This window comes from Hyla sarda, chromosome 12 (genome assembly GCF_029499605.1).
Source record: "Hyla sarda isolate aHylSar1 chromosome 12, aHylSar1.hap1, whole genome shotgun sequence".
In the NCBI taxonomy this organism is placed as follows: Eukaryota; Metazoa; Chordata; class Amphibia; order Anura; family Hylidae; genus Hyla; species Hyla sarda.
In genome coordinates this window covers 44,449,341-44,476,744 of record NC_079200.1, presented here as the reverse complement: position 1 = coordinate 44,476,744, position 27,404 = coordinate 44,449,341, and the positions used below count along the sequence as shown (strand labels likewise).

Genomic DNA, 27,404 nt, shown 5'->3' with positions numbered 1-27,404 from the left:
GAAAAGTACTTAAATTATAAAAGATTTCTGTTTCCACTTTGTCATTATGGGGTATTGGGTGCAGAATGATGGGGGGGGGGGAAACTTGATTTTGTTTTATTCTGGCACAAGGCTGCAACAAAATGTGAAAAAAGTGAAAGGGTCCAAAATCATTCCAAATTAATTGTATATATGCACATGTATGTAGCTTTGGTCATGTGTGCATGTAGCAAGTATGTTTTGAGGTTCTGCAACAGCTGGAGGCACACTTGCTGGGAGTTGTAGTTTTTGCAACAGCTGGAGGCACACTGGTTAGGAAACACTGTTCTACTGTATATGAGCTGTAAAAAAAAAAAAAAACGTCATGCCTTGATATTATTCCCTCCTCCTGACCATCCCTCCACAGCCTCCACCCCCAAAATCACCAGTCTCCACCTGTTCCTGTTCTGTGAGCTGAGTGATGGAAGGTCGGTGATGGATTTGATGATGTGCATGCTATATACCTAGTCGAGTACTAATGTGCTACAATTTTGGACTATACTTACTATTAAGATTTTGATCCCTGATCTTTTAACACAATAACCATGGATGATCTGTATTCCATAACAGTTTTCAGCAGTTTCCAATCTGTACCCATGCAGCTGTTCCAAAACTACAACGCCCAGCATGCCCTAACAGCCGCTGCATGTCAGGGGATGCTGGGAGTTGTAGTTTGTCACCAGTCTACAATGTCACTAATCGTATAAATGTGCAATTGAAAGGTCATCTATAGACCTTCTATTACTAATGCAGTGTTTCCCAACCAGGGTGCCTCCAGCTGTGGCAAAACTACAACTCCCAGCATGCCCGGACAGCCTTTGGCTGTGGCAACTCCCAGCATGCCCGGACAGCCTTTGGCTGTGGCAAAACTACAACTCCCAGCATGCCCGGACAACCTTTGGCTGTGGCAAAACTACAACTACCAGCATGCCCGGACAACCTTTGGCTGTGGCAAAACTACAACTCCCAGCATGCCCGGACAGCCTTTGGCTGTCCGGGCATGCTGGGAGTTGTAGTTTTGCCACAGCTGGAGGCACCCTGAATGGTAAACCCTGTACTAGTCACTATAACTAGTTTAGCTTGTTAATAGACTGAAACTAATGGATTGTGGCCGTGATGTATTGCTCAGTAGTTCTGTTACAATGTGCAGGTCGCCGATGATCAGCTGTCACCATCGCACAGCACTAAATGACGTTCGTGCTCCCCACGGTCACACGTGCGCGCGCCAAACACTTCCGCTTCCTGTGGGGGCGTGGCTCGGTTTCAGATTGGCTTGCACTTCGTTGGTCCCGCCCCTTGCCTGCTGCTGATTGGTTGTTCACCAGAGAGCTTCTCGTCTCTGCGGCAACAGGTTCTGCCATGGACGGGAAGAGGCCGCAGTTCGGTAATCGGCACCTGAAGGATCCGGGTCAGGTGTTCCAGCATAATGCATGGTAAGAGGAGGAGGAGTCCATTCTGGTCATGTGATCAGTGATATGATTGATATAGATCGGGAATAAACATCGGCTATGCTGGAAAATTACATAAAAAAATAGTTTTGGGGGCCTTAAAGGGGATGTCCACTGAAAACAACCCTATTCATAGGTTGATTTACCATGATCACTCATAAAAAAAAGTGGTCCCTCTACATACGATGGCAATTTGTTCCAAATGAACCATCGTTAGTTGAAACCATCGTATGTTGAGGGATCTGTGCAATGTAAAGTATAGAATGTTATACTCCCCTGTCCCCGCCGCTCCGGACTGTCAACGCTGCCCTGGATGTCGCTTTCCATCGCTGTCGCCGCGTCCCTGGGGTGTCCCCGCTGCTCCGGACCGTCTCTGCTGCCTGGGATCGTCGCTCTTCATCACCGTCATCACGTTGCTACGCACGTCGGTCCTATTGGATGACGGGACGGCATGCGCGGCGACGTGATGGCGGTGAATGGGATCCGGTAGATGACGGTCCAGAGTCCCGGGGACAGGTGAGTGAGACTCACCGGACCACAAGGGGCACCGTAAATGGCTATCCGGTGGCAGCTGAAGCAGTCTGCGCTGCCGGATAGCCGTTTGTGCGATGGCCCCGACATACAAAAGCATCGTATGTTGATGCTGCATTCAACATGCGATGGCCTCCGAGTGTGATCGTATGCTGAAATGATCGTATATCGGGGCCATCGTAGGTCGGGGGGTCACTGTACATATGGATCCATTCATTGAATGACATATTGGATAATCCAATAATAAACCATCTGATCACTGGGGATCTAATTTTAGAAATGGGGTAGTGTCTGCTGGAAAACCCTAAAAGGGAACCCATCACCAGATTTACCCTATATAACTGTTGTCAACATGAAATATAGCAGTGTTTCCCAACAATTGCGTTTCCAGCTGCTTCAAAACCACAACTCCCAGCATGCCCGGACAGCCAACGGCTGTCCGGGCATGCTGGGAGTTGTGGTTCTGCGGCTGGTTGGGAAACACTGATATAGGGTAAAATGTTGTTTCTTACCAGGTCCAGAAGTCCTACTTAGCATCCGCTAAAGTGCCGAAAATAAAGCTTGAAAATGTCCGGAGCCATAAGTAGTCATGGGAGCGTGCGGCACGTGAAGTCACGGCGCTCTGGTCTGTAAGCATTCCTACTCAGGCGTGACTGACAGCCGACATCACTGGTCCGCTCCCTCACCTCACAACGGTCCAGAAGCCACTTCATGCCCAGGGATAGTGCAGATTCTGGGCCGCATGCCTGATGACTACTTGCAGATGGTTACTATACAGCATTTTCAAACTTTATTCTGGCCTTTTTAGTGGATGATAAATAAGACGTTGAGATCTGGTAAGAAAGAGGGAAGCAGAGTACCGTAGTTAGGTTTAATTTCTCCTTTATAGGGATCTCCTTTTCTTCAAGTGTGCAGTGTATAGGAGACATCATAGAGGCTAGTCTATACCCGCTAGCTTAGAGAAAACTGCAATTGAGCCTTCAGAAAGGAAACCGGTGCAAACATGCAATATACAATTTTTTTTTCTATTAGTTATTCTTTCTTTACTTATGGTGCAAAAAAAATACTAATAAATATATATATATATATATGTGTGTGTATATATATTAGTCCAGCAAAGAAAGCAGTAGCACTCCAATATAGTGAAGAAAAAGGGTCTTTATTTACCCCAACGTGCAGCGACATTTCGACACTTACACTGTCATTTTTCAAGGCTTGAAAATGACAGCGTGAGACTGTCAAAACGTCGCTGCACGTTGGAGTAAATAAAGACCCTTTTTCTTCACTATATTGGAGTGCTACTGCCTTCTTTGCTGGACTGTGTGAACACTGACCCTAAGCCGGGGTCCGGGCATGTTGCACTATTACTGGGAGTGCTGCTTTCTTCATGTGAATATATATATATATATATTTATAATATTTCCTTGTAGGTCTTTATTAAAGGGGTATTCCGGTCATAGACATCTTATAGATGTCTGATCACAGGGGGCCTGCCGCTGGGATGGCCCCCAGCCCCCGATCTCCGTGCAGCACCCGGCATTCTGTGCTGGGCTGCTGCTCGGGTCTCGCAAACCCCTGTGCTTCCGGGACTGGAGACGTGACGTCACGCCATGCCCCCTCCATTCATGTCTATGGGAGGAGTGTGATGGACATCATTAGCCCTCCCATAGATATGAATATAGGGGGCATGGTGTCACAAGGGGGCGTGGGATGACAATACATCTCCAGTCCCGGAAACACAGAGATTCCAACGACGGGCCCCCTTCGATCAGACATCTTATCACCTATCCTTTCATAGGGGATAAAATGTCTATGGATGAAATACCCATGTAAGAATGTTACTTAGTTTCTCTTCTATAGCCTCTGCAACTTGCTCTTTAAGCTCTATTTACTTTCCATACTGGCACACAGTCTATATTTTTCTCCCCTGCAGACTGCTTTGTATTTGCTCTTCTCTCTTTCAGCCTATATTGGCTTCCTGACCACCTCCAGTGGTTGAAAGGAGGAGGGGGGGGGGGGGGGGGGGGAGGGGCAAAAGCAGAGATAGGTGCAGGACCCACATCTATTTGATATTTATGGCATATCCTGTGGGTATGTCCTGGATGTCCCAGATTGGAATAACCTTTAGGGTACATTCCCACCTGGCAAATTTTTCTGCGTATTTGCTGCTGCGTATTTTCCTACCCATTGACTTCAATAGGAAAAAAAATACGCAGCAGCAAAATATGCTAGGTGGGAACGTACCCTTAAGGGTTTGTACACACCTAACCACCCGCAGCTGAAATTCCGCAAGCAGATTATGTTGCTACCCATTGAAGACAATATCAATACAGTGATCCCTCAACTCACAATGGCCTCAACATACAATAGTTTCAACATACAATGGTCTTTTCTGGACCATTGTAAGTTGAAACCAGACTCAACATGCAATGTTATGGACAGTCCAGATCTGTGAAATATGTCAATAGCTGGAAGAACTGACCAATCAGAATGGGCATTAACTGGTAAATACCCTGTATTACTGAAGTGTATGCACTGAATTCCTGTCTGGTATCGCCCCCCTACAGTACAGGGAGGTATTACATGTTCTGTACACTTTACCTGTACCAGGGTTAGCTGCTCCTTTGGACACCAGGTGGGGGTGGCTCCATGTTACTTTTTTAGGACATTGCATGTACTGTACAGGACCCCAAAGAAGCTCCTGTCCTCTACATAGATCAGGGTTTACCTCTTGTCCTGGTAAATTATTCAACCCTCTACATCAGTGTTTCCCGATCAGGGTGCCTCCAGCTGTTGCAAAACTACAACTCCCAGCATGCCCGGACAGCCTTTGGCTGTCTGGGCATGCTGGGAGTTGTAGTTTTGCAACAGCTGGAGGCTCCCTGCTTGGAAAACACTGGCATAGACAGTGATTTACAGCTCCCAGCAGATCTTTCTTACTTTTATATATAAGGATTTGATTTATCTGTATTAGTTATCTACTTATTTATCTTTAATTCTCACTTTTTCCTATTTTTGGATGACATTTTGGGGCTTCAGAACCAATTACCAGATTTCCATAGAGTTCTGGTCTCAACATACAATGGTTTCAACATACAATGGTCGTCCTGGAACCGATTAATATTGTAACTTGAGGGACCACTGTATTAACAAAGCAAGTAGAGATCTTGAAAATAGTGAGGAGTTGGAAAAACATCTGCGATTTAGCATGACTTGTGCAAAGTGAAGCAGTGACCCATATATAACAGTACAATGGCCCTTTTTGTTTAAAATAAGTAAATTAAAATCTTATCTGTTGCTATTGGCAACTCCTCCACTTTTCATTGATCTTGATAAATATCCCTCATCTTGTAGTAGAAAGTTATATGATTTTATAAATGCTATAGATATATAATCAATACTATTCAGAATTTTTACTGTAAGCTCCATAGTGGAGAATCTGGTTGTGTTGCATGAATGTTGCCTCACACTCATATATTTATATATATATATATATATATATATTATTTCTTATAGGGACAATGTACAGTGGTCCGAGGAGCAAGAATCCGCAGCTCATAAGAAAGTTCTCGAAAACAGTTCTCAACCGCTTCCCCAGGAGCAGCAAGGTAAGAGAACCGGAACCATTAGCTATGTGGGCTCTTGGGGGACACATGGACTTTGTGATCTGCAGAGTTGCAGTCTAGATGTGGCTTCTGTAGCTTTCTGGTATGTTAACACAGCAGCATTTCCATGCTGAATCCCACAGAGGTGAATTACCCATTCACTTACGTTTTTTTTTTTGCCGTAAAAGATGCACTTTTTCTTCCCCAAAACTGGGGGGGGGGGGAGTTGGTACGTCTTATACGGCGAATACACACCTATCACGGCGGTCCCTGCGGCCATCAACGGCTGGGACCCGCGGCTAATACAGGACATCACCGATCGCGGCGATGCCCTGTATTAACCCTTCAGATGCGGCGATCAAAGCTGACCGCCGCGTCTGAAGAGAAAGAGACACTAACCTGGCTTCTCAGTCGGGCTGTTAAGGACCGCCGCGGTGAAATCGCAGCTTACAGGACACCGGGAGGGACCTTACCTGCCTCCTCGGTGTCTGCTCCGTGCCGGGATCCCCTGCATGGGCAGTGCTCTCCTTTGACGTCATCACGTCGTCGCACACGCCGTCCCGTCATCCAATAGGAGCGGCGTGCGTAGCGACGTGATGACGGCGACAGAGAGCGCGGATCCCGGGGAAGAAGACGTCCGGAGCATCGGGGACACCACGGGGACGCGGTGACAGCGATGGAGCGACATCCAGGGCAGCGGTGACTGGTCCGGAGCAGCGGGGACACGTGAGTACTACCTCCTATCCAGTGGTCTTCAACCTGCAGACCTCCAGATGTTGCAAAACTACAACTCCCAGCATGCTGGGAGTTGTAGTTTTGCAACATCTGGAGGTCCGCAGGTTGAAGATCACTGTTGGGTTCAGAATCTTTTTTTATTTTTTTTTTTTCCCTAGATTTTGCACCTTTAAAATTGGGTGCGTCCTATAGAGCGAAAAATACGGTAAATGAGATTATACATTAAAAAAAAAAAGTGTTTTTTAATTTTGTGGAAAAGGAATCTTATTGTAGTCAATGAGGCTTGAACTTCTGCGAAAAGTGCAGAATTTGTGCCAAATATGTGAGGAATTCTTGTGGAATTGGCGCAGAATCTGCATGTCAGTAGCATTATGTGCCGACCTTTATAAGTGTACTGAGAAATTCTGCAGGACTCTGAAGGAAACTCTGCAGAAAATTGTGCTCGGATTCCACACGAAATCTGCAAATGCGGAAAAAACACAAAATTCTGCAAAATGAATGTGGACACGGAATTTCTGTAGAATATGTTTCTGTATGCTACGTGTAATGAGTTGCATTATTCATAGTGAACTTTAAGAAGATGTCTAGTGATAAGAAACTTTATCTCTATCTGCAGGAGGCCCCCGGCAATCTCCCTTTTGGGGGCCCCAGCTTGGTCCTGACTCTGCTCTGTTAGAGCGCGTTGCTTATCCAGCACCTCAGCTGGTCCAAACAAGCCCCCGCCATTCATCTTTATGGGAGAGGCAAAGACACGTAAACGCTGCGTCTCTGCCTCTTCCATAGAGACGAATAAAGGGGGGGGGGGTGTTTGGACCAGCTGAGGTGCTGTGTGCGAAACGTCACACACACAGGCACTGAGGCAGGACCTCGTACAGGACATTTTGGGGTTCCCAGCAGTCGGACCCCCCGCGATCAGACACTTATCCCCTATCCTGAGGATAGGGTATAAGTTTCTTACTGCTGGACATCTTCTTTAAAGAGTACCTGTCATGATCTTGTTAAATTTTATAATCCTCCCAGTTCACTGCCCCCATCATCATAAACCACCCCCTGCCTTTATTTTTATTATTTATTAGTTTTCTACCTTGATATTGTTCTGTATTTTCTGCTCAGTCTCGGTCAGATTCACAGACAGGGAAGGGACGTTCCCCAGCAGGCGTGACATCATCTGAAGCCATCCAGGGGAGAACTTCCTCCCTGCACACAGCCTAGCCCAGAGCAGTTCAGTGTGAGATGAGCTATGATTGGCTAAGGCTGGGGGGGGGGGGGGTCGCAAGAACAGCGTTTGATCATGTCTGATGTTATCAGTAAAAGGTTTACAAGATTACATGTTGAACCCATTCCTTTCCTTTTCACTTTATATATGGCTGCTTGACATGTTTGGTAAAAGAAAATTTGAAAAGGAGCTGTTACCAATGGTAGCAAGTGTGGATGATTGAAAAAATAAAAATATTTTCTCAATCTGCTCCATTGGGGGACACAGACCATGGATGTATGCTGCTGTCTCTTGGAGGTATGACACTATGGCAACAAAAAAAGTCGGCTCCTCCCAGCAGGATATACCCGCCTCCAGGCCCTGAGCTAATCAGTTTTAGCTTAGTGTCTGAAGGAGGTGGACATGGTCTGGAATTCTCCAGACCAGGTCTTATGTTTTAGTATTTTCCTAGTTAGGGATGTTAGTTTTTTATTCCTTTTTCTTTCATGTTTTCAGGTGGGGATTCAGGAACTGCGGCTCACTGTTTCCCTATTGCGATTGAGGGGGCACAGACATTTCATATATGTTCTGTTAACCCCCTCTCGCCAACGGTCAGCGCCTGGGGTTGTATCTCATGGGTCCGGGTCCCCCTATTCCCTGCTCGCCTCGCTCGCACATGGTAGCTCGGCGTGATGCAGGTGACAGAAAGCTGGCTGAAGTCCTCACAGAAGACTCCATTAGGTAAGTTCTTCTGACTGAGGTGAGTATATTTTCCCTTTCTCCCTTAGGTGCAGCCTTGCAACCTCTGGAGAACCTCAGTTTTTGGCCCACCTTTCAGGGCTAATGGGGCTGGCCTGGATAAGGGGCTTTATCTCTATTTCTTGGGCGAGCAGTGGCATTTTTGGATGGGGCAGTTTATTCACAAGCTTATATGTGTAGGTGTGTGTTTTACTATGCGGCTGACAGCCTCAGCGTTTATACTGTGCGGGCGCATGAAGCGCCGACTTACTTTCACTTTCGGCAGCAGTCTGCTGCCGGCGAATAGGAGTCTCGCCCGCTCACTTCTCCGCGAGCGCATATGCGGATGACATGTGCGCTCGGGGCAAGGAGCGGGCGCCATTACTATGTTTCTACTTCGGCGGCCGGGGGCACTTTAGCTCCGCCCACAGGGCCGCCAGAGCTTACTGTAGGCGCGAATTGTCCTCCAATCAGCGCTGTGTGCGCGATTGTAGGTGGCAAAGGCCAATCAGCAGTGCCCCTGCTCCAGGCACGCCCCTCTCTGGCTATTGGCTGATATTTTTCTCCCTCTCTATCTACACTAGAGCAGAGTTCTCCTCACCGCAGCTGCCCTGGGGACACAGACTCGGATGAGAGAGTTAATTTTTCATTATGTCCGTACCCAGAACTGTTCCTCCCTCTAAACAGACAACTGGAGCGTTAGTTTACCATTTTGTCTGGAAGAGCTGTAATTCCAAAATGCCTGGTTCTGCTTAACCCACTTGCTCTGCCTGCACCTCTGCTCCCCCTGGCACCCCCGGATGCTCTTTCAGTCCCGGTGGATTCGGCCGCCCCTCCAACCTGGGTTTCTTCCCTATCCCAATATATGGCTGACTTGACTCAAGTCTCCCGTTTGGTGGCTGAGGCCTCCCGTAACGTGGTGTCTGCCTTGAAGAGGTCTGCCCTGCGCCGGCCCTCTAAAGGGTCCAACTCCTCTTCACCACATGCTTAACGCCATCACAAGCGTACTAGGGGTGCTTCTTCTGACTCTTCCATTGAGTCTTCAAGTAGACGTGGGTGCTCCCCTCGTGGGCCCCGCCCCCCCCCCCGTGTCATCTGGTCACAAACGTCGCTCCTCCAGAGGATGTTCCTGGAGTCGCCCCTCTGCCTCGCCAGAGCCGCGTACCCGATCAGGGTTGCCCCCCCTCCAGGGCTGCCTCCACTCTTTCACATTCTCCTGGTGTACTGGCGGATGAGGCTTCCGAATCGCATCTGACTCAGAGGACCGCTCGGATACAGTTGAAACTGTGAACTCATTGGTTGTGGCCATAAGAGACACCTTTCACTTAGAGGACCCAGGATCTTCGGACGTGACTCCTGAAGTATCCTTTCATCGTGCTAAACCAGCACCTCAATTGTTCAGCTCTCACGCTGAATTTGACACCCTTCTGGAATCTGCATGGAGACATCCGGACAAGAGGTTCCCAGGAATGAAGAAGGTTCAAGTGCGTTATCCATTCGCCAAGGACCTTGTCTCAAAGGTGGTTTCCCCTCCCTTGGTGGATCCACCAGTTTCCCGCCTCTCTAAGGCTACTACACTGCCGCTAGCAGACGCGGCTGCCTTCAAGGATCCAACGGACAAGAAGGTGGAGTACTTAGCAAAGTTTGCCTCTGAAACAGCAGGCTCTTCTCTGCTTCCCACCTTCGCCTCTGCATGGGTGTCCAAGGCCCTATCGGTGTGGTGCTCAAAAGTCCGTCAGGGTATCCTGGCGGGATCCTCCCCAGAGGATCTGTCTGCTTTGGTTCTCCAATGCTCTAAAGCTGGGGACTTTCTGTGCACAGCTTCCATGCAGTCAGCCCGTTGTGCTGCCTTTGCTGTTGGTCACCTAGCGGCCCTCCGCCGTTCCATGTGGCTTAAGGCGTGGGATGCGGATGCCGCCTCCAAAAGGTCTCTCGCCGAGCTTTCTTTTACTGGTAACCGTCTTTTTGGCAAGCGCCTTGACGAGATTATCTCAGAGGCGACAGGGGGTAAGAGTTCCTTGTTGCCTCAAAATAAGGCTCACTCTACTTCCCAGAGGAAGTCTTCTTCCTTCCGGTCCTTTCGGACTTTTGGCCCCAATAAGGGGTCTGGGCAGGCGCCTTCGCGGGACAATCGGGCAACCGCAAACCCACATCCGCATGAAGTGAAGCCCCCACCTGCAGTTTTTCTCGGGCCGTCTCTTACTTTTTCAAGACATCTGGACCACACACATTCAGGACTCCTGGGTCAGGGACGTGGTGTCCAACGGATACCGAATCGAATTTGCTTCCCTTCCGAGGGATCGTTTTTTTTATTTTTTTTATTTTTTATTTTTTTTATTTTTTATTTTTTTTATTTTTTATTTTTTTTCCAGTCCCGGGCCCCCCCCCCCCGGTCTCCTTCTCTTGCGAATCAGTTTCGGGAGGCCCTCCAGTCCCTACTTCTCCAAGGAGTCATTGTCCCCGTTCCTCCAGGGGAAAGTTTTCGGGGTTTCTATTCCAATGATTTTGTGGTCCCCAAGAAGGGCGGTTCTGTGCGGCCAATCTTGGACCTCAAGCGTCTCAACCGTCATCTTCTCACCCGCCACTTGCGAATGGAATCTCTCCATTCAGTAGTGGCATCCATGGAACAAGAGGTTTCTTTCTTTGGTGGACAGCAAGGATGCCTACCTCCATGTTCCAATATTTCCCGGCCATCAGCGGTACCTATGCTTTGCGGTTCCGGAGGGGCATTTTCAATTCATAGCCCTCCCCTTTGGTCTGGCCACTGCTCCTTGGGCCTTTACCAAGATCCTTGCGCCAGTGATAGCCCTGTTGCGGTCGAGAGGAGTCTCAGTGATCCCTTAGCTGGACGACCTTCTCATCAAGGCTCCCACCAGTGTCCAGACTCTGGAGAATGTGGATCTCACTCTCCAGACCTTGGATTGCTTCGGGTGGATGGTCAACCGGGACAAGTCTGTCCTCTCTCCCACCCAGTCTCTGATCTTCTTGGGACTTCAATTCAACACGGCCTCTGCCCGGATTTGCCTTCCCCTGGACAAACGTCTGACTCTCCTGTCAGGAGTCCGCTCCCTTCGGGCCCAGGTCCCAGTTTCCATCCGCATTTGCATGGAAGTCTTGGGTCGGATGGTAGCGGCCATGGAGTCCGTACCCTTTGCCCAGTTTCATTACAGCCCCCTTCAACTGGCAATTCTTTCTCGTTGGGACAGATCTCCTCTGTCTCTCGATCGCAAGATTGCTCTTCCTCGTCGGATTCGTCAGTCTCTGCTCTGGTGGCTCCGCTCCCCCCTTCTTCTTCAGGGGCGATCATTTCTTATCCTTCACTGGCAGGTGGTTACAACAGATGCCAGTCTGTCGGGCTGGGGCGGTGTGTTCAGGGACTGGACGGTTCAAGGCCTCTTGTCTCCCCGGGAAGCCCTTCTTCCGATAAACATCTTGGAACTGAGGGCGATTCTGCTTTGTCTTCTTCATGGAGAGTCCCTGCTTCAGTCCCGCCCTCTCCGCGTCCATTCGGACAACGCCACGGCCGTAGCTTACATCAATCGGCACTCGCAGCTCGGCAGCCATGGCTGAGGTGACAAAGATTCTCCTCTGGGCGTAAAACAAGGTCCCGGCCATTTCGGCGATTCACATTCCGGGTGTGCTCAACTGGGAAGCAGACTTCCTCAGCCGACCCCGGCGAGTGGTCTCTACATCCGGAGGTCTTCGCACAGATCTGCGACCTCTGGGGCATTCCAGACGTGGACCTCTTTGCGTCTCGGCACAATCGGAAGATTCTTCCATTTGTGTCAAAGTCCCGGGACCCCCTGGCTCTAGCCGGGGATGCCCTAGTGATTCCTTGGGCGGGGTTTGCCCTGCCCTATCTGTTCCCTCCCCTTCCGCCCCCTTCCCAGGGTTCTGAGGAAGCTCAAAGCGGAGGACGTTCCCACCATACTGGTAGCTCCAGATTGGCCCCGAAGGACGTGGTACGCCGACGTGGTCAGGCAACCTGGACGATGCTCCGTTGCGCCTTCCACTTCGTCCGGAACTGCTGTCTCAGGGTCCTTTTTGCCACCCCAATTTACAGTCGCTGCATTTGACGGCGTGGCGGTTGAGACCGCGGTTTTGAGAGCCCCTGGTTTCTCTTCCCAAGTCATTCACACCATGCTCAGGGCTCGTAAGTCCTCCTCGGCGAAAATTTACCACTGTACCTGGTGGTCTTATTTTCGTTGGTGTAAAGCTCAGGTCTTGTCTCCTGTTACTTTTTCTGTTCCCCGTCTTCTCTCCTTCTTGCAGTTGGGATTGGACCTCGGGTTGTCTCTCAGTTCTCTTAAGGGTCAGGTTTCGGCCCTTTCTATTCTTTTTCAGCGTCCTCTGGCTTCTAATTCTCATGTCCGGACCTTCCTTCAAGGAGTGGCGCACGCTGCCCCTCCTTATCGGTAACCTTCTCCCCCTTGGGACTTAAATCTGGTTCTGGGTGTCCTCCAAGGTGACCCCTTTGAACCCCTTAGGGAGGTGTCCCTGCGCCTCCTTTCTTGTAAAGTGGCGTTTCTTGTTGCTATCACCTCCTTTCGGAGAGTGACTGAATTGGCAGCTCTCTCCTCCCGTTCTCCGTTTCTGGTGATTCACCAGGACAAGGTTGTCTTCCGGCCAGATCCTTCCTTTTTGCCTAAGATCGTTTCGGCCTTTCATCTCAATGAGGACATTGTCCTTCCGTCTTTTTGTCCCGCTCCTTCTCATCCTAAGGAGCGTTTACTCCACAAACTGGATGTGGTTCGGGCTGTTAGGTCCTACCTCTCTATCACTTCTTCGTTTCATCATTGTGATTCCTTTTTCGTCCTTACGGAAGGTCGTCGTAAGGGACAACTTGCTTCCAAGGACATTTCTCGGTGGATCCGGTCTGCCATTTCGGAAGCCTATTGCTGTAGGGGGAAGATACCTCCCTTCAGGGTTGTGGCTCATTCTACCCGTTCTGTTGGTGCATCCTTGGCTCTCCAGAACAAAGCCTCGGCCTTGCAGATTTGCAAAGCGGCTACCTGGTCGTCTTTGCACACTTTCTCGAGGTTCTACCGGGTTCATACCTTCGCATCGACTGATGCTAGTCTGCACCGTAAAGTGCTGCAGTCGGCATTGGAATAGCCGTCTGCCTATCTGCCCACCCAAGGGACGGCTTTGGTACCTCCCATGGTCTGTGTCCCCCAATGGAGCCGATAGAGAAAAGGAGATTTTTTAATACTTACCGTAAAATCTCTTTCTTGAAGGATCCATTGGGGGACACAGTTCCCGCCCCTTTTGGGTTCCTCTTTGGTTCTCTATCGAAGGGTGTGTTCAGTTATATTTTTTCTTCTGGTTCTCGGACAGTTCGTGTCTTCTATTGCTCTGGTACTAAAACTGATTAGCTCAGGGCCTGGAGGCGGGTATATCCTGCTGGGAGGAGCCGACTTTTTTTTGTTGCCATATTATCACACCTCCTAGAGACAGCAGCATACACCCATGGTCTGTGTCCCCAATGGATCCTTCGAGAAAGAGATTTTACGGTAAGTATTAAAAAATCTCCTTTTAATTATGGGTAAATATTCAAAGAATTTAGCACATGTAGAACATATTTTACCGATGTTGCCTTTCTCTGGTTTCAGAGGAATATGAGAATAAGGCCAGTAACTTCTGGGATGACTTTTACACCATACATGAAAACAGATTCTTCAAAGACAGACAGTGGCTTTTTACAGAGTTCCCTGAGCTATCTTCAAACTACAAGAATCAGTCAGATATACATGGAGAACAGAAGGTGGACATAGCTGATGAGAGGAAGGACCTTCCAGGATCCTTAGCCACTTACCGCATCTTAGAGGTAATTACAGTAACCCTACACTACACACACTGCCTTAATGCTGCAAATGTGTTCACCGCATTACACAGATCACCCATACACCATAACACCTCTTACCATGTATTGTGATTTCCATTTCTCTATGATAAAATCCACTAACATTGTGAAATACCATTAAAGGGGTACTCCGTCCCTAAGGCATCATAGACTTGCATAGCGGGGGGTGACTGTTCCTGGGGTGGGATTCAATTTGCACTCATCAATAGCTTTGGGCACCTATGACATTATAACCTGTTAACTATTTGCCCTTCTTTGAAGCACTTTTGGTAGGTACTAACTACTGGATGCTAGGATCCCCACAAGTCTGATTTTCAGATCTAGTGATCTGGACATCACATTTTGGCCTTTGTCAGAGTCACTCAGATCATGACACTTGGACATTTTTCTCCTTCCAACACGTCAACAATGTATCTAGCTTCTGTGTTTGGCTCACATCCCTTGTTCTGCTGCTCTCTCATTCTGACTTCCACTGCTAAGGAAGAGGCATGTCCTAAGCAAGCACTGGGCCCTCCCTCACTCGCCATGCATTTCCTTCCTCCCTGAGTCTGCTGTGCTAGGCCTTTTCATCCAATCATTACAGGCTGCTCTGTTACTTCCTTATGGAATTTGATAGACAGGACAGGAGTGAGCAGAGAGGAGTGCTAGTTAGTGCTGGGCGGTATACCGGTTCATACCGAATACTGACATTTTTGTTCTGCACGATATAAATTTTTCCCATACCGCAATACCGGTTGGGCCCCTCCCCCTCGGGAATGAATTATCAACCCAGTGCTGCTTCCTGGAGACGGGAACATTACAGAGCCGTCAGCCGGCTTCTTACATGACAGTGGGCTCAGCCTATCACCGGCCGGGGCTGGACATCGCTGCGGCCGGTGATAGGCTGACGGCTCTCCGACGTTCCCGTCTCCAGGAAGAGCGTGAGGCCGACATAGAAAGGTAAGTTAAAGTTTATTTTGTCTATCTTTTGCAGCCCGGGCATAGGGATACAGCGTACGCCAGTGGTCTCCAACCTGCGGACCTCCAGATGTTGCAAAACTACAACTCCCAGCATGCGCGGATAGCCGTTGGCTGTCCGGGCATGCTGGGAGTTGTAGTTTTGCAACATCTGGAGGTCCGCAGGTTGGAGACCACTGGCGTACAGTATAGAGTTCCAGCTCCGGTGGCCCGCAACAAATAGGAGGACGAGGAGGGCAGCACTTGTGGGTGACATGTGAGTAGTACCCCGATGGGGACAGCGCAGCCCTGGGCTGATAATTAATTTGGGGGGGTGGGGGGGGGAGCAGAACAGCGCTCGCGGGCCACATGATTTGGGGGGAGGGAAGAAATATTGTTATACGGTGGAACCGCCATAAGTTACAAAAATACCGTGATACACATATTTGGTCATACCGGCCAGCTCTAGTGCTAGTCCTGCCCTCATTTACTGGACTTTGTCTCGGCATGTGCTTCAGCTGGACGAAGATAATGCTGCAGCCAGACAGGATATGTTCTGGATGGTATGGGGACCCCTACTGGTTGGTGTGTTTTTTATTTTATTTATTTTTGTTTGTTTTTTTTAAGCCATCATTTCTATAAAAAGATTTTTTTTTTTAATTATGGACTATATTAGAAAGGTTAATGTTCTGCCAATATATAAAACGTATAGCTTTTGATTCTGACAATGCCCATTTAAGACTAAACAAAGGCTGTCCAGGCATTCTGCGAGTTGTCGTTGCTTTGCAACAGTTGGAGACACCCTGGTAGGGAAACACTGGGTTAATGCATGTCCTTATCATTGTTCAATTTTATGCGTGCCTTAGCAGACATTCAGTGGTCACACTACACAGATCACTTGCTGCTTTGTCCTTGGTAAGTGTGTCGTCTCCTGACACACTCCATTGAGCAGCATTAGTCTGCTGGTGCTAATAATTTGCCTCCTCCATTGCTCTGATGATTAATAATTTCTATTACAGAACCGTTCATTCCACCATCATAACATAACCTAATCTTGCATTTCCACTTCTTTTTCTTGTTCTTAGGTGGGCTGCGGTGTAGGGAATACTGTCTTTCCAATTTTGCAGACAAATAAGTAAGTATCTTAAAGCTGGAATTACAATAAAGCTCATTTTGGAGTCGTTCAGGGTGCAAATGATGTAACCTTCTATTTCCCTATCTAAAGTGATCTTAGTATCTCTTGGAAGGAGGGTGTAAATCAATGAAATAACAATTGTACATGCACAGAAGTGGTAGTTTGTCTATCATAGAAAATAGTTTTCTGCATATTGAAAAGTGTCTTTAAAGGAGAACACCGGAATATAAATATGTCGCCCATACTGCCGGCAGTAAAAAAATAAAGATGTACATATCTTCCTCCGCTCCCCCGGGGCCTCTGGTAACCGTCTCCGGTCTCCGCCGCGATCCACTTCCTGGTTGCCGGTGGTCGGATGAATCAGCCAATCACCAGCCGCAGCGCAGTCCGACTCGGCCGGCAATAGGCTGAGCGGCAGTGTGAAAACACTTCAGGACACAAAATTCTTCACTACATAGGCACCTGCGGCCCGGGGCCGAAAACCTCAGCCTATTGCCGGCCGAGTTGGACTGCGCTGCGGCTGGTGATTGGCTGATTCATCAGGAAGTGGATTGCGGCGGAGACCGGAGCCGGTTACCGGAGGCCCCGGGGGAGCGGAGGAAGGTATGTACATCTTTATTTTTTTACTGCCGGCAGTATGGGGGACAATTTTTATGTTCTGGAGTTCTCCTTTAATAATGTTCTCTAAGGGTAGGGTCACATGTGCCGGATTTTGCTTTGTATTTGCTGCTGCGTATTCTCCTACCAATTGAAGTCAATGGATGGCAAAATCAGCCGCAGAAAATACACAGCAAAATACGGCACATGTGACTCTATCCTAAAAAGACATTATTACGTTGTAGATGTGTTTGGATGTAGTGTGAGCAATTATTGACATCTGTCTTTACATCTACAGTGATCCCGGCCTGTTTGTATATTGCTGTGATTTTTCGGCCACTGCAGTGGAGATTGTAAAGGTACGAGGTACATTGAAGACTTTAATGCAAATTTACAAATATCTTCTATAAACCTACATATGTTGCATATGCTATAGATAGTAAAGGGTATTTCTATGTATGTGACAACAGGAGAGTGTGCCGTATGGCCTCTTAGGCAAACATAAAAAGCCAAATGCCTTTCCTGGAAAGAACTTTCTAGAAGAGTCTTCTGGTGTCATGCAATTGCCCAAGTCTGTGTTTCCCAACCAGGGTGCCTCCAGCTGTTGCAAAACTACAACTCACAGAATGCCCGGACAGCCAAAGGCCAAAAGCGGTTGGGAAACACTGGCCTAAGGAATCAGACCAGTCCCTTCATCTGTTACTGTTCTGTGTAGAGGAGGACGGCACCAGGATCCGGTGCACCGTGCTCGAGGATCATATAGATCCAATGGTAGAAAGAAGGAATCCCGGCACCAGCGACTTAGATGCAGATAAGGATTTATTAACACGTTTACACGTATACGATTGAGAAAGGCTATCACTGCCAAAACGCGTCTTGTAACGTGTAAACGTGATAATAAATCCTTATCTGCATCTAAGTCGCTGGTGCCGGGATTCCTTCTTTCTACCTTCATCTGTTACCACTGCAGATTTTGTGCAACAGATTACGGTGTGATAGATCTGCCATATGTTACGGTAGCAGCAAAGTGGATGGAATTTGTATCTATCATAGAGAATCTCTTAGCCAGGTTTTTGCAGTGGTTAGGGATTTATGATCTGCAACATTTGGCAAATGTCACAAATACAGGGTGCATCCCTGTTGACGCAAACGGCTAGCAAACCTAGAAAATCTTCCATTCACAGACAAAATGTGATGCTGCTGTTAATGGTGATTCTGAAAATTCTGATTAATACCCCATGCACCTTTTCATAACTGCGGTACATCACCACAAAAGAAAAAGATGAGAATACCCTTCTACTACACATAACTATTCATAATTATCCCCTATTCTCATTTGCTGTGGATTTATTGTGTATTTTGCCCCAGGGATGTCAAAGTCTGCAACAAATCTGTAGTTTCTTTGGATGCACAGAGAAGTCCGATCAAATCTGCACCAAAATCCGCATTTGATTGCCGACTTGTGGCTACAGATTTACCTGCAGAAAAGCTATGGAAAGTCTGCAGACGTATGTGGCCTTACCCCTGAGCTTCTGGCTGGAGATGTGTTCAGCGACAATCCTGACCTCAGTATCTGGGGAAAGGGATTTAGGAATAATTATTTCAGAAGACATAAAGGTAGGAAGACAATGTAATAGAGCAGCAGGAAGCGCTAGCAGAATGCTTCGATGTATAGGGAGAGGTATAAGCAGTAGAAAGAGAGAAGTGCTCATGCTGCAGTACAGAACACTGGTGAGACCTCACATGGAGTATTGTGCGCAGTACTGGAGGCCGTATCTCCAGAAGGATATAGATACTCTAGAGAGAGTTCAAAGAAGATACTAAACTAGTACATGGATTGCAGGATAAAACTTACCAGGAAAGATTAAAGGACCTTAACATGTATAGAAGAAAGAAGAGACAGAGGGGATATGATAGAGACTTTTAAAAACATAAAGGGAATCAACATGGTAAAGGAGGAGAGGAGATTTAAAATAAGAAAAACTACCACAAGAGGACATAGTTTTAAATTAGAGGGGAAAGGTTTCTGCAGTAATATCAGGAAGTATTACTTTACTGAGAGAGTAGTGGATGCATGGAATAGCCTTCCTGCAGAAGTGGTCGCTGCAAATACAGTGAAGGAGTTTAAACATGCATGGGATAAGCATTAGGCTATCCTTCATATAAGATAGGGCCAGGGACTATTCATAGTATTGAAAATATTGGGCAGACTAGATGGGCTCCTCACTTATGGCTGCTGCAACAGCCTCCTACTAATGTATATACTTCAGGATTTGGAAAATGGTGTATGTCTATTGTGAGATTTACCTATAATAAGACAATAGGACTATTCTGATGCTAGATGTGACATGTCACTTGGTGTTATGGTTCATAGATATGCACTGTATGTCTATGGGTTATGTTTTAGAATTACTTTGACCAATTCTCTTGATCACGGTTTGTCTTGTACAGAGTAATCAAAATTATGACCCCGCCCGATGTTTTGCCTTTGTCCACGACCTTTCAGACGAGAGCTCTGCGTATCCTATTCCCGAGGAGAGTTTGGATGTCATTGTCCTGATCTTTGTCCTTTCCGCCATCCTTCCAAGCAAGTGAGTGACCTGTAAGATATGGAGCTCATTCAAGCATCAGGACACGAGACGGATATTTAATATTTGCAGTTACAGATTTTTGCGCTGAGCTTGCAGTAGAGCGATGCTGATCACTAACTCTTCTAGATGTGAATAGAAGTTATTCTTATGAGTTTGTAATGTCCTCATAGTGTAGATCAAATGCTTTTCAGTGTGCCATGGTCTGATGGTTTTGAGTCAGACCCCACCAATCAGCCACTTATGTCTTTTTATGCTCTTTAGTATTTCACTCATGTTTAACCCTATCACTGCTTCTGCCATTTTTATACAGGATGCAAGCTGCTGTTACCCGTCTGAGTAAGCTGCTGAAGCCTGGTGGTTGCATCCTTTTACGGGACTATGGGCGATATGACATGGCTCAACTGCGCTTTAAAAAAGGTTAGACACCATAAACCAATAAGGCACCCAAACCACATTATCATATGGGGATAATTCACACTGTCATAGAGTGCCTAGAGTGTCAACTATTGTTGTCTCAGTATTGCTCAATAACTACTATATTATACCAAAAAGAAAACAAAGAGCATTACTACTGATAAAGAATCACTTTACTTTGCATGTAAAAAGTTCAGAGTGTGCAAAATATTTCAAAAGTTTAGGGAATTGAAAGAAAACAGCAAAACAGCTTCCCACCACCAATCATTAAAGTGCATAGCCAATATGTTTGTTTATATATGCTTAAAAAAAAGTACCATATTGTTTGTTCATTGTAACTAAATATATTAAAGGGGTACTCCGGCACTAAGACATCTTATCCCCTATCCAAAGGATAGGGAATAAGATTTCTGATCGCGGGGGTCCCGCCGCTGAGGACCCCCGCAATCTAACATGCAGCACCCACCTGTTAGCACTACAGGAAGCGCTGGAGGCTCCAAGTCTAATGCCTCCCGACCACTGGGACGGATAAAAGTGACGTCACGACTCTGCCACCATGTGACGTCACGACTCTGCCACCATGTGACGTCACGCCCCGCCCCATCAATGCAAGTCTATGGGAGGGGGCGTGACAGCTGCAGATTGAAGCCAGGTATTGACAGGTGAGAGGATCTTCGGCGGGCAAACAAACTGATCAGAACCCCGCATGCATACACAGAGGAGGAGAAGGGCCTTGCATGGAGTGGTGACCAATAACCCAATGGACACTCTGGCTGGGCTCCGAACGTACCCAGATTGTGGAGCTGCAGAGCTCAACAATCTGGGCTTTATTTCAGAGTGGCCAAGAAGAAGGCTCTCCTCTGTAAAAGACATATGAAAGCCTCCCTGGAGTTAGAAAACTAACATCTAAAGGACTCTTAAACTGGGAGAAAAAAAGATTCCCTGGTCTGATGAAACCACAATGGAAGTTTCTGGCCTCAATGTGAAGTGTCATATCTGGAGTAAACCAGGCACTGCTCATCACCGGCCCAATACCATCCCTACAGTGAAGCATGGTGGTGGTAAGTGGTGTTTGGTTGTTTTTCAGCAGCTGGAACAGGAAGACTGGTCAGGGTTGAGGAAAATCTTTATGGAGCAAAGTACAGAGATATTCTTAATTAAAACCTGATCCAGAGTGATCTGGACCTCCGACTGGGGCTGAAGGTTCACCTTCCATCAATACAATGACCCTAAGCTCACAGCTAAGACAACACAGGAGTGGCTTAAGGACAACACAATGAATGCCCTTGAATGGCCCAGCCAGAGCCCTGACATAACCCCAATGAAACATCTCTGGGAAGACCTGAAAATTATTTCTACCGACGGCCCCATCCAACCTGACAGAGCTTGAGAGGATCTGCAGAGAAGAATGGCAGAAAATCCCCAAATCCAGGTGTGTAGAGCTTGTGGCCTCATCACCAAGAAGACTGGAGGCTGAAATCACTGCCAAAGGGGATTCAGCTAAGTACTGAGCCAAGGGTCTGAATACTTATGATAATGTGATCTTCATTTTTTTCCTTTCCAATAAATTAGAATAGATTTGTAACATTCTGTTTTCAGTTTGTCATTATGGGGTATTAAGTGAAGAATCATGGGGGGGAAACCTTTCAGTTTAGTGCAAGACCACAACATATCATGCAAAAGGGTCTGATAACTTTCCAAATGCATTGTATATATAGTCTCCCTACTGTAGAAGGAATCTTTTTGTTCTAAATCTGTCTATTCTTTGTAAACTTACAGGGCGCTGTCTTTCCGAAAACTTTTATGTCCGAGGAGATGGGACAAGGGTCTACTTCTTTACGCAAGGTAAGTATTAAAGCCAGGTCCAAAGAAACATGTCAGGCTACATTTTGGAAAGATATTTCTCTTTTAGACACACTAACAACATTGTCTTTAACCCTTAAGGACCAAACTCGTTTTACTCTTAAGGACCAGGCCAATTTTATTTTTACGTTTTCGTTTTTTTCCTCCTTGCCTTCTAAAATCCCAAACTCTTTTTTTTTTATATTTCAATCTACAGACCGATATAAGGGCTTGTTTTTTTCCATGATCAGTTGTACTTTGTAATGAAACCTCTAATTTTACCATAAAATGTACGGCTAACCCCCCAAAAAAATTTTAGGGAAGGAATTTGAATGAAAACCACAATTTTGCACATTTTGGAGGGTTTCAAATGTCATGTGTTCTTTATTCTGTGGGTCAATACGATTAAAATGATACCCATGGCTAGATACTTTTATATTTTTGTACCTCTTAAATAGGCACTGTCAGATATAAAAACTTTTGACATGTTGTAAAGCATGTATAACCAATAGGTTTTGCAATTGCTTTCATTAGAAAATTTTCAGTATTTCATACTGAAAAAGCCAGTCAAACAACTGCCCCCTCTGCCTCCTGGAATGCATTCAGTGCTTTTGTCTACACTGCTTCCTCCTGGACTCCGGGACGTTTTGGAGGGGGGAGGGGCTGTACACACTGCAGAGACTCATGGGAAGAGAAGGGGAGGGGGAGGGGCAGGAAGACTGCTGCCAGGATCTCACACAGCAGACATCAATGAGAGAGGTAGAAACATGCATTGCAGATGAAAAAGTAAGTGTCCAAGCGTGTGTCTGTGTGTGTGTGTGTGTGTGTGTGGATATATATGTGTATGTGTGTATATCAGTGTGTCTCTCTAATGTGTATGTGTAAGAATATATGAACCCAGTGTGTGTGTAATAAAGGGGGACTACAATCATATCCTCATGCTGTTTCAAAACTAAAACTCCCAGCATGCCTGCACAGCCAAATGATGTGTGGGCATGCTGGGAGCTGTAGTTTTGCAACAGCTGGAGGCACCCTGATTGGGAAGCACGGGACTGAAGAGAGGGAGGAGGAGCAGGGGGAGTGGTTATCACAGTGAGTACCCGCCCCCTGCTTCTGGTAGATAAAATTAAGGTATTTCAGAAATAAAGCTAATTCTGAGAGAAATGTAGGTCACAGACACATACAAAGTACATGTACATGATCAGGATGAGATACTGAGCAACATATAACAGTTTTGTTTTTTTGAGTGATCTGACGGGTACGCTTTAAAAAAAAAAATCTAAAACCTTTTGTACACCTCTAACTTTTTCATTTTTCTGTATATAGGGCGGTATAAGGGCTCATTTTTTGCGCCATCATCTGTACTTTTTATCGCCATATTTGCATATATAAAACTTTAAAATAATTTTTTATAAATTTTTTGGGAATAAAATGTGACAGCATTTTTGGACTTTTTTTAAATTTTTTACATTTACGCCATTCACCGTATGGGTTCATTAACATTATATTTTGATAGTTCAGACATTTACGCACACGCCGATACCAAATATGTTTATAAAAACAAATAATAATAATTTTACGCTTTTTGGGGGAAAAATGGGAAAATTGACAATTAAAATTTTTATTGGGGGAGGGGATTTTTCACTTTTTTTTACTTTTTTTATTTAAAAAAAAAATTCTTACACTTTTTATGTCCCTATAGGGGACTATCTATAGCAATCAGTTGATTGCTAATACTGTTCAGTGCTATGCATAGAGTATAGCACTGATCAGTATTATTGGTGATCTGCTCTGGTCTGCTCGATCTCAGACCAGAGCAGGAGACGGACGGCGGCAGGTGGGCGGGCGATCCGATCATCTAATTTTAACATGCACATTGCCGCAGATGCCGTGATCTGTACTGATCACGGCATCTGAGGGGTTAATGGCGGACATCCGCGTGATCGCGGATGTCGGCCATTACCGGCGGGTCCCTGGCTGCTGATAGCAGCCGGAAACTGGCGTGTATGACTCAAACACCGCTCCGATGCTCGCGGTCATACACAGGACGTAAGTGTACATCCTGGTGCGCGAAGTACCGCCAAACCAGGACGTACATTTTCATCCGTGGTCGTTAAGGGGCGTACCGTGGCCCTCTTGGTGCGAAATTACAATGTAACGGTCACATCCAGCTATAATAGGATGCAGTACTATAAAGTGACCACTAGGCTGGACTTCATATAGGATGGTATGTGATGCATTTTCTTCAGCCTTTGGCTTTTGCTGCCAAGTTATATTACTGTGTAATGTGCTTCTATTACCTCTGTCTCTCGCCTCATGGAATATTGGGAGGGTCAGAGAGAACAGTAAAATAAAAAGACTTGCTCAACAGCACTTCCAGCTATGGGTCCGTACATTGACAAAGCGGGTCACGGAGGTAATAGAAGCTTATTGCATGGTATTATAACTTAACGTTATGGCCTCAAAGGCTGAAGACAAAAATGGAGTACCCCTTTAACCTGTCCAGGACCAAGGGCGTACAGGTACGTCGGCATTTCCGTTCACCGCTGGTAACTGGGTGGTGAACGGAACGATATGCCTGCTGAAGTCGTTCAGCAGGCATCCCGTGCCAGTGTCTGGAGGGATCCCGAGATTCCCCCCATTTCGTCGATCACTGCAAATCGCCGGTCAATTCAGACCAGCAATTTGCAGCGATATCTGGTCACCGGTGACCCAGAAAAAAAGGATGATCGGTGCTGTCCGAGATCGCACCAATCACCCTTCCCAGCAGGAGTGAGGTGGTATGTGACGTTTGGCGTGATTAATCGGCCATCAGCAGGTGATCGGCGGGGTGGGGGGGGGGTTGGGTGATCGGGTGTGGGAGGGTTACATGGGTGGCTGTGATTGCCTACTGATCCTGCTGTTGCTTAGCAAAAACTCCCAGCATGCACAGCCAAAGGGCATGCAGGGAGTAGTAGTTATTAAACAGCTGGAGGCACAACTCCCAGCATGCCTTTTGACAGTCTATGCATGCTGGGAATTGTAGTTATGCAACAGCTGGAGCCACATTTTTTCTATGAAAGTGTGCCTCCAGCTGTTATATAACTACAACTCCCAGCATGCACAGACAAAGGTCATGCTGGGAGTTGTAGTTCCGCCTCCAGCTGTTGCATAACTACAACTTCCCAGCATGTCCTTTGGCTGTAAGTGCATGCTGAGAGTTTTGCAACAGCTGAAGGCACACTGGTTGCGAAACACTGGGTTAGGGTTTGTTACAGAAGACTGACATAAGACCGTTACTGGCGGCAAACTTTCCACAGCAGTTTAAACATGCTGTGAACCCCGGCCCGTGTGAGTGTACCCTAAAAACACTACACTACACAAAATATAGAGTAAAACACTACATATACACACCTTTACACAGTTCTCCCCCCCCCCCCCCCCCCCCCCCATAAAAATGTAAAAGTTTCTCATACGGCAGTGTTTCCCAAACGGAGCCTTCAGCGGTTGCAGAATAACAACTCCCAGTATTGCTGGACTGCCATTGACTGTCCAGGCATGCTGGGAGTTTTGCAACAGCTGGAGGCACCCTGTTTGGGAAACACTGTCGTAGGGAATTTTTGGTGGAGTGGCAAATGCAATGCTTGCATCCAGGTCCATCCGGGTGTAAATGCTCACTGCACCCCTTGTTAGATTCCGTGAGGGGTGTAGTTTTTTTTTTAAATGGGCTCACGTGGGAGGGTCCACTGTTCTGGCACCACGGGGTGGGGGGGGAGGTTTGTAAATGCACATGGTCCACGACTTCCATTCCAACCAAATTCTCTCTCCAAAAGCCCAATGGCGCTCCCTCTCTTCTGAGCCCTGTAGTGCACCCACAGAGCACTATACATCCACCTATGGGGTATTTCTTTACTCAGAAGAAATGGGGTTACAAATTTTGGGGGGCTTTTTTCCCCTATTACCCCTAGCGAAAATGAAAATTTGGGGTAACACCAGCATTTTAGTGAAAAAAAAAATAATCATTTTTCACATCCAACTTTAGCGGAAATTTGTCAAACACCTGTTAAGGCTCACTTGTTACGTTCCTTGAGGGGTGTATTTTTTTTATTTATTTTTTGCTGTTCTGGCACCATAGGGGCTTCCTAAATGCGACATTCTCCAAAAACCATTTCAGGAAAATTCACTCTCCAAAATCCCATTGTCGCTCCTTCCCTTCTGAGCCCTGTAGTGCACCCACAGGGCTCTTTTCATCCATATATTAGGTATTTCCTTACTCGAGAGAAATTAGGTTACACATTTTGGTGGGCTTTTTCTCCTTTTACTCCTTGTAAAAAAAATTAATTAAAAAAAGGGGTCTTCAAGAACATGTTAGTGTAAAAATAAAGATTTTGAATTTTCTCCTCCACTTTGCTGCTATTCCTGTGAAACACCTAAAGGGTTAACAAACTTTCTGAAAGTCATTTTGAATACTTTTAAGGGGTCCAGTTTTCATAATTGGGTCCATTATGGGGTGTTTCTAACACAAAGACCCTCAAATTCACTTCAAACTGAACTGGTCGCTGAAAAATTTTGATTTTGAAATTTTCCTGAAAAATTGGAAAATTGCTGCTAAACTTTGAAGCCCTCTGGTGTCGTCACAAAGTAAAAACATCTTTACGATGCCAACGTAAAGTAGACATATTGTATATGTGAATTAATATTAGGTTTATTTGGGATGTCCATTTTCCTTATAAGCAGAGAGATTCAAAGCTAGAATCTCTGTTAAAAGTAAACATTTCTAATATTTTATGAAATTTTTGAAGAAATGATGCAAGTATCGACGAAAATTTACCACTAACATAAAGTAGAATATGTCATGAAGAAAAAAACTATCTCTGAATAAAATTCATAAGTAGAAGCATCCCAGAGTTATTAATGCTTAAAGTGACAGTGGTCAGATGTGCAAAAAATAAATAAATAAATGCTCTGGTCTTGATGGGCTTGGTCCTTAAGGGGTTAACAATGTGGCTAGCCCCTCCAAGGGCATGTTCCCATGACTAAAATTCGCACTGATATCTGAGTCAGCATGAAAATCTATCTCCCATTATGAACCACCTTTTATTGTCCACACCATGCTGAAATTTTTTTTTCTTTTTAAACCTGACCTATCACGTGTCTGTGTGGGTCCATATGGTGTCGCTGCAGATTTCTGCCAGTGCAGATAAATCTGTGTACATTCACTTATTTGCCAATTTGTTTATGATTAGATATTCTTTTTTTTTTCCAGACGAACTTGGAAATTTGTTTACTAGTGCCGGATTGGAAAAAGTGCAGAATACAGTGGATCGCAGGCTTCAAGTTAACCGCGGCAAACAGCTGACAATGTACCGTGTGTGGATTCAGTGTAAATACCGCAAGTCATGTCATTCTCAAACCCAACACCAAGACGATACACTGCCATAGGGTTTATTGTACTTCTGGTCATCTAAAGAGACCATATTCCATTTACAGTTAATATAGGATACAGCTGCTGTCTACATTGGCCTTTCATATATTCTGTGCCACAACCAAACCACAGCAGCCCTAAGGCCTATCCACCGCCCCACACATATTTATGGAAACAGACCTCTACCATAAACCGCTTGGAGAAAAGGTCATTGTGGGACTTTAATGGAACAGTTTGTTGTTTCCCCAAACATATGATGTTCTTTTCCAGTCACTGCTGAAATATTACTTTGGCAGTATATTCCTTTAGATCCAATTATTGTTTTCTTATATGAATAAAGAATGTGTTTGTA

At 46.2% G+C, this 27,404-nt stretch overlaps 1 protein-coding gene across 1 annotated transcript; it reads left to right on the top strand.

Moving 5' to 3' along the window:
* Window positions 1-1,156: 1,156 nt before the first annotated feature.
* Window positions 1,157-27,404, top strand: METTL2A (methyltransferase 2A, tRNA N3-cytidine). The gene is made up of 9 exons (XM_056548704.1): window positions 1,157-1,451; window positions 5,514-5,605; window positions 13,883-14,097; window positions 16,155-16,204; window positions 17,100-17,160; window positions 19,253-19,392; window positions 19,703-19,809; window positions 21,586-21,651; window positions 26,894-27,404. The coding sequence occupies exons 1-9, from the start codon at window positions 1,207-1,209 to the stop codon at window positions 27,067-27,069; spliced, it is 1,152 nt and encodes a 383-aa protein (XP_056404679.1). The 5' UTR covers window positions 1,157-1,206; the 3' UTR covers window positions 27,070-27,404.